The 17,994-nt window shown below is 32.6% G+C and overlaps 1 protein-coding gene across 8 annotated transcripts in view; it reads right to left on the bottom strand.

Moving 5' to 3' along the window:
* LOC126880616 (NAD(+) hydrolase sarm1) overlaps nt 1-17,994 on the bottom strand; it is a 496,620-nt gene that overhangs the window by 203,780 nt on the left and 274,846 nt on the right. For 4 of the 8 annotated variants that reach the window (XR_007696654.1, XM_050644609.1, XM_050644613.1 and 1 more), the window contains exon 3: nt 9,126-9,176. The exons of the other annotated variants lie outside the window; for them this stretch is intronic. Coding sequence is in view for 3 of the 4 variants with exons in the window: in XM_050644609.1 (XP_050500566.1) it covers nt 9,126-9,176 (51 nt within the window). In the remaining variant the exon portion in view is untranslated. The remainder of the gene's footprint in view (nt 1-9,125; nt 9,177-17,994) is intronic. 8 annotated transcript variants of the gene reach the window in all.

The following is a 17,994-nucleotide window of genomic DNA, read 5'->3' as shown; positions in this document are numbered from 1 at the left end:
GCACAAATCCAAATTTTACTTCGTTTTCTACACTTATAATCTGTACGTTACTTCGGTTTCTCCACTTACATATCCATGTATCAATTACTCTCTTTTTCTCTCTTATTTTGATGGAGTGTGCATGGTGAAGTGGTTTTATGGTCTTTACATCCCATATCTCCCTTGTTTTAGTAAACAAGTACCTACTGATATACTGCTTCTCCATTAGTCTAGCATTTGTCCCACTTCCATGATTTGATTAATCAAACCTGCAAACTTGTTTCCATCTAGTCTAAAGTTATCCACATTTTTCCCAGAGATATTATCACGTCCAACTGCTGTACGTCTTTCAACTGCTCTCACTTAATAAACTTATTTGTTGCAGATATTGTATTTTTCGATGAATCTTTATAATTACTGATAAATGATGTATAAAAATCACCGAATACAAGAAAAACGTTAAAGTTCAATGGTCTGCATAATTTATCACGACACACACCAACGGTTTTAGACGTTAAACCGCGTCACTTTACCCTTGAACCGGTCCTGTTATTGTTAAATATTTGTCCTCGGTTGGAAAAAGTTAAGTTTGTGTAACGCCCACTTTTTTATTTTAAATTTATTACTGGATTACATTAGTCGGTTTGATTCCCCCAGATACCCGTATTGCCAATTTTGGAGAAGTGCTAATTCCTTTGTCCAACAGAAGAATCAGCAAGATACGACTCGTTTTTTCTAGAAGATGCAACGGATAAGGCGTTTTTGCGTAGGTATTTGATAATTTTCGAATTCCGTGTATATTCCAGTCAAATTCAATTAAGTCGAGTAATTCTTGGTAAAATAGGGTTTATTTTTAAACGTGTTATGTAGTTTAAAAGAAACTTGATAAGTATACGTTCAGACACATATTTATATTCTCGCATGTCTGTTTGGACTGCAGGTAGGTATGTCCATTTTTGTAACCAATCAACTTCGATGTTTATTCCGAAGCAAATTAGTTATAATGTTTTGGTATCAACTGTAAGCCCTTAACTATAAGGAATACAAAACTTCACGAAAACCTCCAAAAAATAAAGGAAGGATGAAAATTTGGGAATAGGTAGTTGAAATTTTCTATTATTATATAAGAAAAAGTTTACAATTCTACATCCCCTCCATTTTTCAAAAATAGAGGGGAATACCCCCCTCTCGAAGGTGAAAAATATACATTCAAAATAAGTCCGGAATTGGATAAAATGACTAATTCTAAGCAACTTTTGTTCTATAGAGTTTTTCACTGAGTCAATACTTTTCGAGTTATTTGCGTGTGAATATCGTCGCTGATTTGCAAAAAGGTGACAAGTGACATTTTATTCAAAAGAGGGGTTATGTGCAAAAATGATAGGTACGAAGGTTCTGCCTATTCTGTAAAAAGGGGTCAAGTGTATTACTTATTGTTGTTAAGATACTCTCAATTTTTTGGTGCCAAGTAATATTTTTTTTAAACTGGTTGTGTAAATAGGATCTAACTTCCACTTAGTAAAAATGTAAAAATGTTATATTCTTTTTGCAAATCAGCGACGATATGTTCATTTTTAACAAAAAAAAAACATGTTTTTGGACTGTTTTTCGCAAATAACTGAAAAAGTAAGTATTTTATCAAAAAAAATATTCTTAGCGAAAATATAGCTTATAAAAAAATGAAACAAATGGTGTATGCATGAAGTCTGTTGACCCAGTAGAAGCAGAGTTGTAGCTAATGAGAAATAGGTTCTTCTTCGTCAACTTTCAAATCGAATATTTCAACGTGAAATAACAAAAAAACGGAGCATTTTTCAGGGAAAACTCATTACAACTTTTTTAAAGTGCTTAAAAAAAGGTTTATTTTTGTTTTTTAAAAAAACTTCTAACATTAAAAGTAAGTGAGTTACGCTCTAAATATTGTTGGTTGCTTTTATTTTTTGGTAAAAAAATCGCGAAAATCACCCCCTAATTAGAATCCCAAATAAAATTAATCGTTACCGCCTCTCACAAGTTACTTTCCTTATGTATTCTTTATATGATCTGTAAGTTTAATCGGTTCAAAGTGCTTGTTTTTCAAAAAGCTGTAATTAGAATATCTTGAACGAGTTACTAATCACGAGTGTATGCAAATTTTGAACAGTCATAGCATAACCAATTTTTGTCTACCAGGAAAACAAAAAAAAAATCCAAAATATTCAGAAAAGCAAAACATATATTTTATTACCCTTTAAGATTTTTGGTATTACTACTAATTTTTAAGCTATTTTGAAAAAAAAGGAATTTTTTTCAAAATTAAAATTTTTTTTTTATTTTAAAACCAATGTTTTTTAAAAATGAACAATTTGAACGAATGAAACTTATAGATCAGTATAAAGAATACCTAAGCAAAGTAACTTGTGAAGCGCTAACGATTAATTTTATTTGGGATGCTAATTAGGGGGTGATTTTCGCGATTCTTTTTACCAAAATATAAAAGGGAGCAACAATATTTTGACCGTAACTCACTTACTTTTAATGTTAGAAGTTTTTTTAAAAACAAAAATAAACCTTTTTTTAAATATTTTAAAAAAGTTGTAATGAGTTTTTACCGGAAAGTGCTCCGTTTTTTGGTTATTTCACTTTGAAATATTCGATTTGGAATTGGACGAATAAGAACCTACTTTTCATTAGCTACAACTCCGCTTCTCTACGGGGTATACAAACTTCGTGCGTACATCATTCTTTTCATTTTTTTATAAACTACATTTTTACTAAGAATATTTTTTTTGATAAATTACTTACTTTTTGAGTTATTTGCGAAAAACCGCCCAAAAGCATGTTTTTTTGGTTAAAAATGAACATAGTCACTCGGAAGTAATTCGAAAAGTATTGACTTGAGAAAAAACTCTATAGAACAAAAGTTCCTTAGAATTATTGGTCATTTTATCCAATTCCTGACTTATTTTTAATGTATATTTTTAGTAAAATGGAGGGAATGTAGAATTGTAAACTTTTTCTTATATAATAATAGACAATTTCAACTACCTAGTCCCAAATGTTCATCCTTTCTTTATTTTTTTTTTGGGTCAGATTGTTCTTTGATCGGGCTACTAATCTATAATGGCAATTGGATTTTATTTCCGAAGAAATAAAACCTCTAATGGAACCAAGTTTGTGGTTACGCCTATTCGTGGTTTCTATTATTTGCAAACCAAACGAATGATGAATGAAAGAAGACACGGGGCAGTCTAAAAGTTGCACGTCACTACTTTCTAATCATCATGGACAAATTCCAACTAAAACTTGTTTTAATTTCAGTTTGTTCAGAGAGGACCATAAACGCCCTTACTACATTTCACTCTCATTAGAGGTCTCCAGAGGGTGTATACATGGTTACCTCTGAACAAACTTAAAAATATCCAGGCTCCAATTACCAAATTACAACAAATAAATGGATATAGTAAATCGTCTAAATAAATTCGTCTCGGCTCGAATAGTTCGAGCCGAGCCGAGCTCGAAAACATAATAATTAATGTAAAATGTAACATTCGTAGTAATTTACGGACACACTGTATATTGAAAATACATATTCATAGTTTGAATTACTTATTCTCAAACAAAAGTATGAGTCGTAGCAGAAATAAATTAATTATCGTATTAGCTAAAATATTAGAGTAAGTAACTCTAACGGCCGGTTTCACAAAGTAAAGTTAACTTGTGGTTAAGAGATAACCTCAAAATTACCCCAAAATATGCGTTTCAGTTTCATAATTGTTACCCTTCTGGGTATGCCCATAAGGGTAACCCACTCCAACCTCTGGTTAAAAATTCTGTGAGTTAACCATATTCGCCGTTGACCTGAAACTAAAACGCATATTTTGACGTAACTTCTGGTTATCTCTTAACCACAAGTTAACTTTACTTTGTGAAACCGGCCGTAAGTAACTCTTACTCTTACTCTTACACTTATTCTATAGAAGAAACATACCAATCAATATTATACAAACCATCGAAAACATCTACATACTTCCATATTCGAATACAGGCAAAGATAAATGGAAAACTGACACAGTTTATACCAGTACAAAGCGAAGTCAGACAAGGTGACTCGTTAAGCCCACTCCCCTTTAATATGATAATGGACAAAATGATAGAACCAGTACGTAAAGGTCATGGTTACAGAATGGGGAACAAAGAAATCCAAATATTATGTTATGCAGACGACGCCGCCGCATTAATCGCCGAGACAGAAGACGATCTCCAAAGATTAACACTCATATTCAATACAACAGTAAGAAATACAATAAGATATGATAATATCAGCAGAAAAAACCAAATGTATGACAACATTTACTACGATACCCACTACGATGTAAAATTTGAAATTGATGGGAAAATAATAAAGCAGGAAGCCAGGTTTAGATATCTGGGAATAGATATAACCGGTTACGGAGATGTTGAAGAGGAAGTACGACAACAAATCTTAAAAGCAAGTAAAGCTCTTAATGGCTGCGTTCACCAGATGCAAACGTTGGCAATCAGTTTGCGCTTTATGCTTCTGAACGACTTGCTAACGTCAAACATGTTTGGAAAGCGGTCGCCATTTTTGCAAACATAAAATATTTAAGTTGAACTTTGCAAACGTGTTGAATATTGAAAAAATATGGCGGGAATTTAAATTGTATATATTGTAGAATATATTGATAAGGGTTTATATATAAAATAAAGGTTACTGAAGACATTCTGCTACGTTATTATCTATTAAATAAATTTTCTTTTTCCTTTAATAAAAAAAAAATAAATTCAAAAACGTATTTATTGAGAAAGTTTATTTTAGGTTACGTTCAAACCAAGCAAGCAAAATGTCAAATTTTAACCTAAACAACCAACCGTTCAGCTCGATGTCAACAAGTTTAGAATCAAAGCGCAAACATTTGTGAACGTGTTTGCATCTGGTGAACGCAGTCAATGACACAATCTGGAAAAACAAACACCTAAGACAAGACACAAAAGCAAGAATCCATAAAGCAGCAATTAGACCTATATTGACATACCCAGCGGAGACAAGACCTGACACATCTAAAACGAGACGACTACTAGAAGCAACAGAGATAAAAATACTTCGACGAATATCAGGGAAAAGTCTGTTGGATAGGGAGAGAAGCGAAAACATAAGAAGATCATGCAATGTAGAAGACATAAATGGATGGGTGACAAAACGGAAACAGGAGTGGAACGAACACATTAGTAGAATGGCAGAGGATAGGATAGGAGAATAGCACGAGATAAGTCCCCAAATGGACGAAGAAGTATTGGCAGACCAAGAAAAAGATGGTGCGATAATTTAAACAATTTAGGAGGCTAATATTAAACAAGAAACAGGCGTTGAAGCCTACATACAAGAAGGAAGAAGAAGAAGCTACAATATTGACAAGATCGTTAAGGAAAGCTTGGTTCGTTTAGAATTCAGCTCGGCTCGGCTCGAAAAAAATTTCTCGAAGCTCGGCTCGCAAAGAACAAACTGGCTTAGCCGAGCTAAGCTCGAGCTTGTGACCCTTCCTACTACACCCCTTCCTAAAACCAACATTTTCTTTGGTTGGACAGCTGCTGAATTTAGGAGTTTGTCTGTTGGTCAATATTTTGGATAATAATTTATATGTAACCAAAAGGTAATCAGTCTTCTTAATTCTTTTTTATCTCCATTTTTCAATAGTTATGATGTGATTGACTCCGGTTACTAGGTATGTTTCTTGTGTCTAATATTCTATTTATTTAAATATGTAAGAATTGTTTGTAATTTTTAAATAGGCTACGAATTCAGCTGTTTTACAATTAACCGGGACCTAACCTCAAAAAATAGCACTTTGACGTCATACTAAAATGACAATCTATTTTAATTATTATAGTTAATACCCAATTTCAATATTTTTAATATAGGACCTTGACTATTATTAGTGATGTCAGAAATTTTGTAGGTAACTTAATTCACTGAAACTGGCGACTATTTTAAAAATTTTTATTTATGAATGAAGACTACGTTTGCGTCATTATATGCAAAAATAAATTGTATGTATAAAATTTCCGCATACAGTTTTTTAAAAATACATTTTTTTTAGATGTAGATCTACAGTTGTAAATATATTTGGTAGAGAAAAAATATAGATATATAGTATAGTGCATCGCGTTTAGTTCTATTTTTTAAACGATTTGCGTAAGCGGCGGTTTTTATAAACTGATGTCAATGAAAAAGTGTTAAGAGATGTAAGTCGTTTTACACAAATTCAAGAAAAATGTGGAATAACTTTAGGGCATGAGATTTAGTACCCTTTCATACTAAGACACTGGTGTCTGACACCGGTGTGCGCCAACAGTGTTCAATTGCAGCAAAGCATTGTTGAGCCACTAAAATCAGCCAGACACTCAAAGTGGCTCGTCTTTAGTCGTTCATTTAAAACAATGCTTTGCTGCCGGTGTCAGACGCCGGTACCGGTGTCAGACACCAGTGTCTGAGTCTGAAAGGGAAATAACTGTTAATCGAGACACTTTTAGTGACTGTTTTAATCAAACAAACACCTAGTAATAACACGCTGAGGAATTTTCATGACTGCTGCAACTTTTTTCAGTAAAAAATTGATGTAAAATTATAATCACATTTATGTTATAGAAAATCTCTTCTTCTTTCTCATAATCCTTAGTGTCCTTCTGGGCGTCGGATGTCGGGTTCCGTCTCTTATTCATTTCTTCCAAGCGCTTCTATTGGTGGCCAGGTTCTTCATATCCCTCATACTCATGTGTCTCCTTTCACCTATATCGTGGATCTGGTCCATCCATGTCTTCCTCGGCCTTCCCTTTTTTCTTTTGTTTCCCATTTTGGCTTCATGTACCTTCTTTGTAAGTCTCTTTTGCTCCATTCGTTGTATGTGTCCAAACCAGCTTAATTGTTTGTTTTCGATCTTCCTCATTCTCGGTTCTTGTTCCAGTTCTCTTCTTATATCTTCATTTCTGAATCTATCAAACTTCGTAACTTCAGCTATTCTTCTCATGTATTTCATCTCGGTCGCGTTTATCATTGATTCATGTTTCTTTTGCACAATCCATGTTTCCGCCCCATATGTCATTATCGGATTTACTATGCTGTTATAATATAGTCTGAGTTTAGTTTTGTTGTTTATTTCTGACTTTCCAAAAATTGTATTATTTAAAGAGTAATACACTTTAGTTGCCTTCTTCGGTTTATTACTTATTGCCAAGTCCGCTTTCCCATCATCTGTCATTATATTTCACAAATATTCAAAGGTAGATACGTGTTCTACTACTTGTTCCCTTACTATTATATTATAGTACTCCTTTCTTTTTTCTCATCTTCATTTATTATCATAAGTTTTGTTTTGTTGAGATTCATTTCCATTTTTAAATTCTGTATCTCTTTTTGCCAAATATCTATTAGTTTCTGCAGTTTCTGTACTGTGTCTGTGATTAAAACTATATCATCAGCGTATAGAAGGGAGTTGATCTTTATTGCATTTAAGGCCATCGGTACATAATTCGCAAATATTTTACGGGTATCCCTACTTTTTCTGTCTTTACACGGCAAATTACGTGTAGTAAAATTCACACTGGTATGGATATGTAAACATTACTAGCATGTCATTCTACTTGAAAATGTCATCATTAATTTAAAGAGATGGCTTTTGAATGTTCTTGGATAACTGTTATTTTTATAATTGCAAATTATTAATTCAGTTAATAAATGTGATAATTTTTTCACTAACTATGTATTCAGTGATTGTAATAATTTATATGTACAACAAAAACTAATACTCAATCGAGAAAAGATGAAAAGTGTTTAAGTGATTTTTTAATAATATATTGTTACTATGGAACGCTTACAATTTTGAACATCTTTAAAAACAAAATACTTGGATCATAGAATATATTAATCCTGATGTATACTCTGCTTGGATCTTCCACAAACAATACACAATAAATAACTTTTTATTAAGTTCACGTCTTAAATCAATTATTTATCAAACACACTATATATCAATATTATTTAATCAACAACTCAAAATATTCCCGATGCCATGTCAAATATTTAAAATTGTCACTGATTGTCACTGTCTGACTGACAGTATGCTGACAATATTCTATTCGACTGAGTGCGTTGTATGACAAAGATAGATTTGGAAATATTACCACGGACATTGTGTTCATTTTTTTCGAATCCTGAAAAAGCCAATAAATATTTTTGAAAAATTTAAACGCAGAATGGAAGACTATATTATTACCCAGGGGCCGAAAGTCCCTTAGAATAAATAAAAATTTTATTTTGAATGAGATATTTTAAATTAAATATCACACTAAATTTTCTCTTAGTTTTTCACCCCTGTAACTTATTAAAATAAACATTATAGAAGTTCTCAGGGACTTTAGGCCCTCGCCAATCACGTAATCTTTCATTTTGCGTTTAAATTTTTCAAAAATACTTGAAATACTGAAAAAAAATGAATCCCCATTTGAATAGCATTGCAGCCGAAAATACGTACCCATCCTCTTAAGTTTTTATATCCTACTATATAAAATCTCATATTATATAAAGTGACCATACAATTAATAAAATCCTTATTGATTTCACATGCTGGGCGATACTTTTTTTCAGTTCTTTCCTTATAAAAAGTAAGCACACACGCGCTTACTGCATAGGCGTAACCAGGGGGGGGGTTTGGGGGTTATAACCCCCCCCCATTGGGATGTACTTTGAGCTCTATACGCTTAACACCATAGCCCTCGGAGACCTTCCAGTAGTTGTAACCCCCCCTTTCAGGTAGTTGTAACCCCCCCCTTAGGATCATCCTGGTTACGCCTATGGCTTACTGCGACTGAATCAGATACATTCCTTAAACGAGCTGATATGTTTTTATCAAAATCATTTAATGTGTTTTGTTTTTGAATGTGTTCTAATATATTATCTCTTGTATCGGTATTTTGAACAGATCGATTTTGTTCTTTTGAAATATTTCCGAAAGAATTAGCCCTTTTATTTTCTCTGCCTTGAACTACGAAATGAGCAACCTACCACCGATGATACATTAATTAATCACATTTCTAATAAACAATTCTAATAGTAAAACCTTATAAACCTAACGATTTAATTAAATACTTACTGTTGGACTTAAACTCTCTGGAGTGAATGGCTGAGATTTTGGAGAACTCACCTGAAAAAAATTGGAAAATTACTTTTGTTATTTTCTAGAACTTGTTATTAAACAGATCAAAATACAAATTTCAAAATACAATTTACTTCTTAAAATCTAAAAATATGTTATAAGGTGTCGAGAACTTTTTCTAGAACAAGCGCATTCGTTGTTCTCCGCAAATATATGATTCTTCTTTCAGTATTCCATATACAGTATTTCAGGACTAAGCAAAATTTATCAAAGGTAATAAACAAACATGTACAAATTTATATTCCTTTGTAACATTATCACGACAGGAAGGTATTATAATACATGCATGTTTCTTTCCATACATACTAATGAAGAGCAGGTGGCTAGTACACTCATTGTTGAGTCACATGTAAGTACTTTCTATGTACTAGGTAATACTACGTACTAGGTGTACTAGCTTTTTAACGAGTATTGTTCTTTTCTAAACGTGAATTTTTGCGGATATTGGAAATATAAGTATATCGACGTTTTTATATCAGAATTCTGCCTTCCACCTATCTTAAATAATAGGTACAGATTTTATGAATAAGAAGTAGTGGATGATGTTGAAGTCGGAATTCGAATTAATGGAGAATATATCAATAACGTAAGATGTGCAGACAACACGGCGGTATTCGCTGAAGCCCTCTAGGAGTTAATGAACAGAATCACAGAAGTAAGTCAGAGATATGGACTTTCACTAAACACCAAGAAAACAAAATGTATGATGATGTCTACGAAGGAAGAGAAATCTTGACGAATCAGCGCGAACGGTCAACAAATAGAAAGAGTAAAAACATACACCTACCATGGTACGAACGAAAATGAAAATTGGGACCATTCTTTTTTGGGAAAGCAAGATCTGAATTTAAAAAAGCTATTCAAATGGCACCGGATGGTCGCCGACATCCAAAACGGACAGGCACTACAAGAAGAAGAAGATGTATATGTAGTAGTAAAAGCACCTTTAGGATTTAGTAAGGCTAGGTTCAAAAAAATTGTTTGTTACGCCTATGACTCTTACTAAATTTTCTTTTGTTACTATGGGCGATAATTCAATGAATTATAAAAATTATTTTTCATCGAAGGACATTTTTTATTAAGATTGATTACACGTCCAGTTGGTCAATCTGTAATTGTGTGGTTAATAAACATTAATAAACACAAATCAGATTTTCGTAATTGATTGAGGTCAAAGATAATTTAAATTTGGATCTCTTACATCTACCTATGCGTTGAGTGTTTGTGAGTATTCAGCTAATGGAATATTGTCAGCGCTGGTAATATTAAAACAATCCTAATTTTTTCCAATGGTCTTGGTCCGTAGTAACAAAATTATTTTAGATTATTTAGAAGGCACATTGTCCTTAAACAATGACGTGACAAAAGGGATGTTACGCTCTAATAATTTTTTGAAAGTGTTTTTATTATGTTCATTATGGTATTAATAACGCTGCAGGCCCTGGTCTCGGTTGCGAATTGTCCATTTTCTTTTATTGTGTGTCGTAAAGTTCTAAGTTTAACGTTTAGCCCCAAATCTTCCTCCACTGCTGTCAGCCATTGTCTTGTGGATTTTCCTCTTCTTTTCGATTCCATAATTCCTATTCAATGCAATCTTTGGCAATATCCTCTGATGCATTCTCTTTACATGGTTCAACGACCTTTATTATTTTATTTGTTCTTCTTCGCCACCTTCTGTCTTTGTTTTGCGTTTCATATATACTGCATACTAAATTTCTCTCTCATGTTTCCTAAAAAAGTGCCTTTCTATAGGGATGTAAAATAAATGAAAAAGATGTCGGTGCAAGAAGAATATAGGTACACGAAAGATACACAATGCAATATGACTGGAGGTGATGAAGAAAATAGGTAAATACGAACAGAAACACTATGAAACTATAATGAATGAAGAGACGGAGAACAAAAAATCTGATTTACATTTATTTATTTATTTATAAAAGTTAATAAACATACCGAAAATTAGGAATTAAAGACGCCAATAGGGGAAGACATTCAACAGGTAATTTATCGTTTAAAGAGTAACAAAAATCCACAAAGAAGCAAGTAACGCAAAATATAAAAATTGAAGGAATAATGTTAAGAACGCAGGTGATTGAATTAATAATATATAAGTGAAATTCTTTCTTCCAAATGTTTCCAGAAACAAAATTTGTAATACAATTCCCAAAAAATCAAGATTTAAATGAAATCCAAATTTAAAGGGAGTTATTTTTGAATGAAGTGAGTATATTTTTGGTACACTTAGAATCCACACACAAACTTTTTCTGTGCTAAAATGTAGGTAATCACGTTTACAACGTGTGCAATGTCATTTGTTTAAGTGTTTATGCAATTTACACCAAAAGTAGTAATGCATTGTAAATATATCAAAGCGATCGTGTGGCAAATACGACACAATGTTTACAGTTTTGCAATTTGATGGAAGGAAATTAACTAGGTTGCAAAATAATGTGCATGTTTTGTATAACAAAGCGTGAGAAAGTTTTCTGTTCTTGTGGATTTTATAGCAATATAATTATTTTACAATTTTTACGTATAAACATATCGGTAGATAATTTTGAAAATGCACCGTAGACTTTTTTATTTGCACTTAGATTCATGAACATTAAACAAAACATTTAGAATAGTCGTTTAGTATTATCATTCAAGAAAGCATTATTGACCTGGAAGAAAAAACTCAGAAAAGAAATCCCCTAGAAAAAATGAAAGATTTTAATAGTAGAATACGAAAAAATCGTAGAAATATTAACAATATTTCCCGTTTTAATTTCCTCTGAAGTCACAATCTGCCCCACCTACACAACAAACAATATTTATATCACAGAAGCACTAGAACCAGGTCTAATAATCTGGGAGACTAAAGATATTTCAAAGAAAGCTTTTGCTGAATGTAATAATTTTTATAAATGATTTTATTAGGACAACCTATTTAGCAATTTAGCAATATCTCAGCAATTTTCCTTCATACAGTGCGCTGGAATATGTGTTACCCCCCTTTAATAACTTATTTATTTCTAGCACATAAGCAAAACGCTCGGACAGGTCGATTTTTAAAATAAACAAAGTATATTATAACATCAATGTTTCGAACTTTACGCGATCCCTCTTCAGGTGACAGGCAAAACTTTTTTTTTAATGGGAAAGCACATCATGTGATAGCTTATTTAAAAGCGTTTGAAATACTGATTACAAAAATGTATAAAACTTTAATCCTTTACTTTTTAAGAGCGTAGGCGCAAAATTTCGATCGAATTGTTTTTAAACGCCTTAATTTTTTTCTAATTATGAGAAAACTAATAAGTATTTTTGAAAAATTTAAACGCAGAATAAAAGATTACATTATTATCGAGGGCTGAAAGTCCCTTAGAATAAACAAAAATTTCTTTGAATGATATATTTGAAATTAAAAATCCGACTAAATTTTCTTTTTTTTTCACCCCTGTGACGTATTAAAATAATCATTATAGAAGTTCTCAGGGACTTTTGACCCTCAATAATACTGTAATATTTCAATCTGCGTTTAAATTTTTCAAAAATACTTATTAGTTTTCTCAGGATTCTAAAAAAATGAATACATTTCAAAATAATTCGACCGAAATTTTGCGCCTACGATTTCAAAAAGGATTAAAGTATTATACATTTTTGTAATCAGTCTTTCAAAAGCTTTTAAATGAGGTGTCACATGATGTACTTTCCTATTTAAAAAAATCAAAGTTATCACTGTCACCTGAAGAGGGACTGCGTAAAGTTCGAAACATTGATGCTATAATACACTATGATTATTTTAAAAATTGACCTGTCCGAGCGTTTTGCTTATGTGCTAAAAATAAATAGGTTAGTAAGAGGGGGGTAACACTTATTCCGGCGCACTGTATATAGTCTAAGAGCTAGTGAACCCTCCTACTAACGGTCGTCCTGTAAGGCTAGAAATTTTTCTAGTGATAATTCATAGCACACCAAGGCTAAAAACCATGACCTGGCAGGCCTCAGTGGTGCACGTGTATCTACCAGGTGAATCTAAAAGTGCAAATTTAGGGGGTAAAATAAACTTTCTCCTGTAAGGTTTAAATTTAAGTATGTGTTTGAGTAAGTCATTCAGAAGAAATGTGTACAATGACAGGCGATTCTGAAGAGCATAAGACCTTGCCAGGCGAGGGGAAAGATTAGAGGTTTTTTCTAAAATTGTTCTTTTTGCATCGAACGAATTTTTTTTAGGTTGTTTGAATCATTCCAAACAGAAAACGTCTTTAGTGATTTTTCTCTTAAGTCAATACTTTTTGTTACCGTGAAATAGGGTGAGATTGATCAATTTTAACTTTATTTGATTTATATTTTAAACGTTTTTGTGACTGTTCTATATTTAAACACTTCACGTGTTATATTAATATCTAAAGAGTAGTGATTTAATACTAGTTTTGTTTTAATTATTAAGAAAATCCACTTATCTCATAAAAAAAGGGTGATCAATCTTAGACCCGTGACTGGGGTGAGATTGATCATGATGATTTTATAGCATGAAACAGTAGTGCTTTTAAATAGAATATGATCAATCTTAACCCTGACTAATTCGGTCAGACAGTTTTTCGAATTTTTACAAAGGGGTGAGATTGATCATGCGGGGTGAGAATGATCACACTATTTTTATTGTACTATTCTTTATTTATACAAAAAAAAACATATTTTAACAACTAAAAATGTAATTCAGAACAATTTATAAAAAAAGAAAATTTGATTTAACATTCTTTTATATTAATTTCTCCGCGAAAATTATATTTTTGTATCCTATCAGAAATCGTCTCAAGTGTCGGATCTGGTAGTAAGGCAACTACTTCCTTGAAGGGAACAGTAGATACGTCATTTTCAATTATTTTGAAAATCTTCCTCGATCCTGCTGATTTAAGGCCAAAAAACTTTTGACGAACATTCTCAAATCCATTGCACTTAGAGGATATCCCCAATCTGCACACGTTAAAATGCTATTTATAATGGCTACTTCTTCTTCATATGTGAATACAGATTGTCCACCTATTTTCTTAATCTTCCTTCCAGGGTATTTGTTATTCAAAGTCCCGTAGGACAATTTGTATTTTTATGCGGCTTTTCTTAGCGATAATCCATTTTCCAATACATCTTGCAACGCCTGATTAACTTGTTCTTCATTAAAATTGCCATACGTTCCACTGCCTAATTGCCTTTTGTACGTTCTTCCCATTTTGATTGATATTCTTAAATCTGTAACAAAAATTATAAATTAATTTCTGAAACGTACGTAACGTGGGGTTAGATTGATCACTTGATCAATGTCACCCCATTCAATATTATCCGCCATCTTAAAAAAGCTGGCGTTAGTTAAAATGCTAGATACCTAAAATTATTATTACAAAACCATACAAAATAATTTTATAACACTAGAAATAGCGAACTTACCTCTGTTCTTCCTCTACCATCAAAAGTACACAAACTATAAAAATAGGACAAAAATTATGGTTAATTTCAAAGCCACAGAACTTCTTCCCAATGCCAATTGCAAACTAACAACGACGTGAACTGATCATAGTCAAGATCCAAGAAATGAATAGCGCCACGTCCAGAAACAATTTTACATTGTTGCCGGTTGTATCTACATATATGTGATACAACAACAAATGATCAATGTCACCCCGGGAGATCAATCTCACCCCATTTTACGGTATATAAGCGATTGAAAATTTTGAAAATTGCGAAATCGGCCATTTTTAGCCCTAAATCGTACATTTATCTAAAAATTTCAATGTTGCCAAGATACGTAGATATACTTTAAACATTGAGTGATGAAATCCCGAATAGGTTTTTTGCAATAAAATATCGAAAACCCCTTTGTTTTTTTAATGGCTAATCAAGCAGGTGCGACACTGTAGTATAAGTGAGGACGTTTGAGTTTGCATAAATTCATTATCTCGAGAATGGGCAAATTTCAAGAGAAATCCTCAGAGAGGTCGATTTTAATTTTTAAATTAGGACTTTTTGGCATATATATAATACTAGTGACGTCATCCATCTGAGCGTGATGACGTAATCGATGATTTTTTTAAATGAGAGTGGGGGTTGTGTGATAGCTCATTTGAAAGGTTATTGAATTTTCTATTCACTGATATAAACATTAACACAATTATTTATACAGGGTGTTCAAAAAATTTTTTTATTAAATTAACTTTGATTAAATTTGACAAATAGAAGAAAAATTTTTTTTGTACACCCTGTATAAATAATTATGTTAATGTTTATATTACTGAATAGAGAATTAAATAACCTTTCAAATGAGCTATCACACAACCCCTACTCTTATTTAAAAAAATCATCGATTACGTCATCACGCCCAGATGGATGACGTCACTAGTATTATATATATGCCAAAAAGTCCTAATTCAAAAATAAAAATCGACGCCTGAGGATTTCTCTTGAAATTTGCCCATTCTCGAGATAATGACTTTATGCAAACTCAAACGTCCTCACTTATACTACAGTGTTGCACACTCTTGATTAGCAATTAAAAAAACAAAGGGGTTTTCGATATTTTATTGCAAAAAACTCTTCGGGATTTCATCAATCAATGTTTAAAGAATATCTACGTACCTTGGCAACATTGAAATTTTTAGATAAATGTCCAATTTAGAGTTAAAAATGGCCGATTTCGCAATTTTCAAAATTTTTAATCGCTTATATAACAAAAACTATTAACTTAAGAAAAAAATCTCAAAAAACGTTTTCTGTTTGAAATGATTCAAAAAACCTAAAAAAAATTGTTCGATGCAAAAATAATAATTTTAGGAAAAACCCATAATCTTTCCCCTCGCCTGGCAAGGTCTTATGCTCTTCAGAATCGCCTGTCATTGTACACATTTCTTCTAAATGACTTACTCAAACACATACTTAAATTTAAACCTTACAGGAGAAAGTTTATTTTACCCCCTAAATTTGCACTTTTCGATTCACCTGGTAGATACACGTGCACCGCTGAAGCCTGCCAGGTCATGGTTTTTAGCCTTGGTGTGCTATGAATTATCACTAGACAAATTTCTAGCCTTACAGGACGACCGTTAGTCGGAGGGTTCACTAGCTCTTAGACTAATATCTACGAGGTTCCTACAGCCTCTGTCACTTCCCGTATTTTGATCTCAACATTTTTCGGTCGGTTCATTCCTCCTCATTTAGGGCTGTATCTCCTATTACTCCTCTTTCCTTCCCTACGTTCCAATGCTTGTCTTTCTCTTCTTCTTCTATTTCATGGAACATAGTAGTTTATAAGACATCTTTTGGCCATCGTTCGTCTTGTATTTGCAGTATATGCCCGTAGCATAATCATTATCATCATCATCCTCCTCCTCCTCCAGCCCTTTGCGTCCACTGCTGGACATAGGCCTCCCTCATTTTTGCCCATTGTGCTCTATTTTGAGCACTTTGCATCCAATTTCTTGACATTTTCTTGAGATCGTCAGTCCAACGAGGACTTTTGTCTAATCTCGGCCTCCACTTAAGTAATCTGTTCGTCCACCTCCCATCACTGATTCGAGCGACGTGTCCGGCCCAGTTCCATTTCAGGGTGGCAATTCGGGAAATTAAATAGGTAACTCCTGTTCTTCGTCTTAGTCAAGTCAAGTCAAGTCAAATTTATTCATCACATGCGACATTATACAAAGTTGTACATGTATGAGACAAGTCAAAGTTACAGACATATAATATAATGTACATCTTAAAAGTATATAAATTAATAAATACGACAAAACATACTTAAAAGTTATTTTTAGAATATGGCTCTAGCTCACAAATGTATTGATGTACACACCTCCGAAAGTTTGGCTGATGTAAATTCATTCGTATATCTATTGGCAATTTGTTAAAGAAACTTATGGCTGCATAATGTGTGCTACCTTCCAACAAAACAGAACGATGTTGTGGAAGCATAAAGTGATTGTCTCTGAATCTTGTTGAATAAACATGGTTAAATTGAAATTTATTGAATTCATAAATTTTGCAATGTAAATACATTATACACGAAAATATATACAGACCAGGAATTGTAAGAATATTATTTTGTCTAAAGATGCCTCTACAAGAATCTCTAAATTTCATTTTATATATTATCCTAATAGCTCTTTTCTGAAGTACGAATATCTGCTCTAATTCAGAGGTACAACCCCAGACTTCAATGCCATATTTGGTTATTGAGTAAAAATGGGCGAAGTATACTGTTTTTAATATTGATTGTAAATACATTATACACGAAAATATACAGACCAGGAATTGTAAGAATATTATTTTGTCTAAAGATGCCTCTACAAGAATCTCTAAATTTCATTTTATATATTATCCTAATAGCTCTTTTCTGAAGTACGAATATCTGCTCTAATTCAGAGGTACAACCCCTGACTTCAATGCCATATTTGGCTATTGAGTAAAAATGGGCGAAGTATACTGTTTTTAATATTGATGTATTAAAGAGACGTGAAAGAATTCTCAATGCATAACATGCGCTACTTAATCTGGATTTCAAATTAGAAATGTGGTTTGACCGTTTAAAATTACTGTCTAACAGGACCCCCAGCAACTTCGTGCAGTCTGTTTTATCTATTGCTGCTTGTATAGTGGCTTGATGGTTTAATAAATTATTTGACGTGAAAATCATATACTTTGATTTCTCTTCATTTAAAACTAGTTTGTTGGATAAGAAATAACTGTTGATGGTGGATAGTATCTGTGTAGTTTTATTTTGCAAATTTTGATCGGATGTTGCTGTGACTAGAATGTTGGTATCATCCGCATAACTGAT

Source organism: Diabrotica virgifera, chromosome 2 (assembly GCF_917563875.1).
Source record: "Diabrotica virgifera virgifera chromosome 2, PGI_DIABVI_V3a".
Classification (NCBI taxonomy): domain Eukaryota; kingdom Metazoa; phylum Arthropoda; class Insecta; order Coleoptera; family Chrysomelidae; genus Diabrotica; species Diabrotica virgifera.
This window is presented reverse-complemented; position numbering and strand designations above follow the sequence as displayed.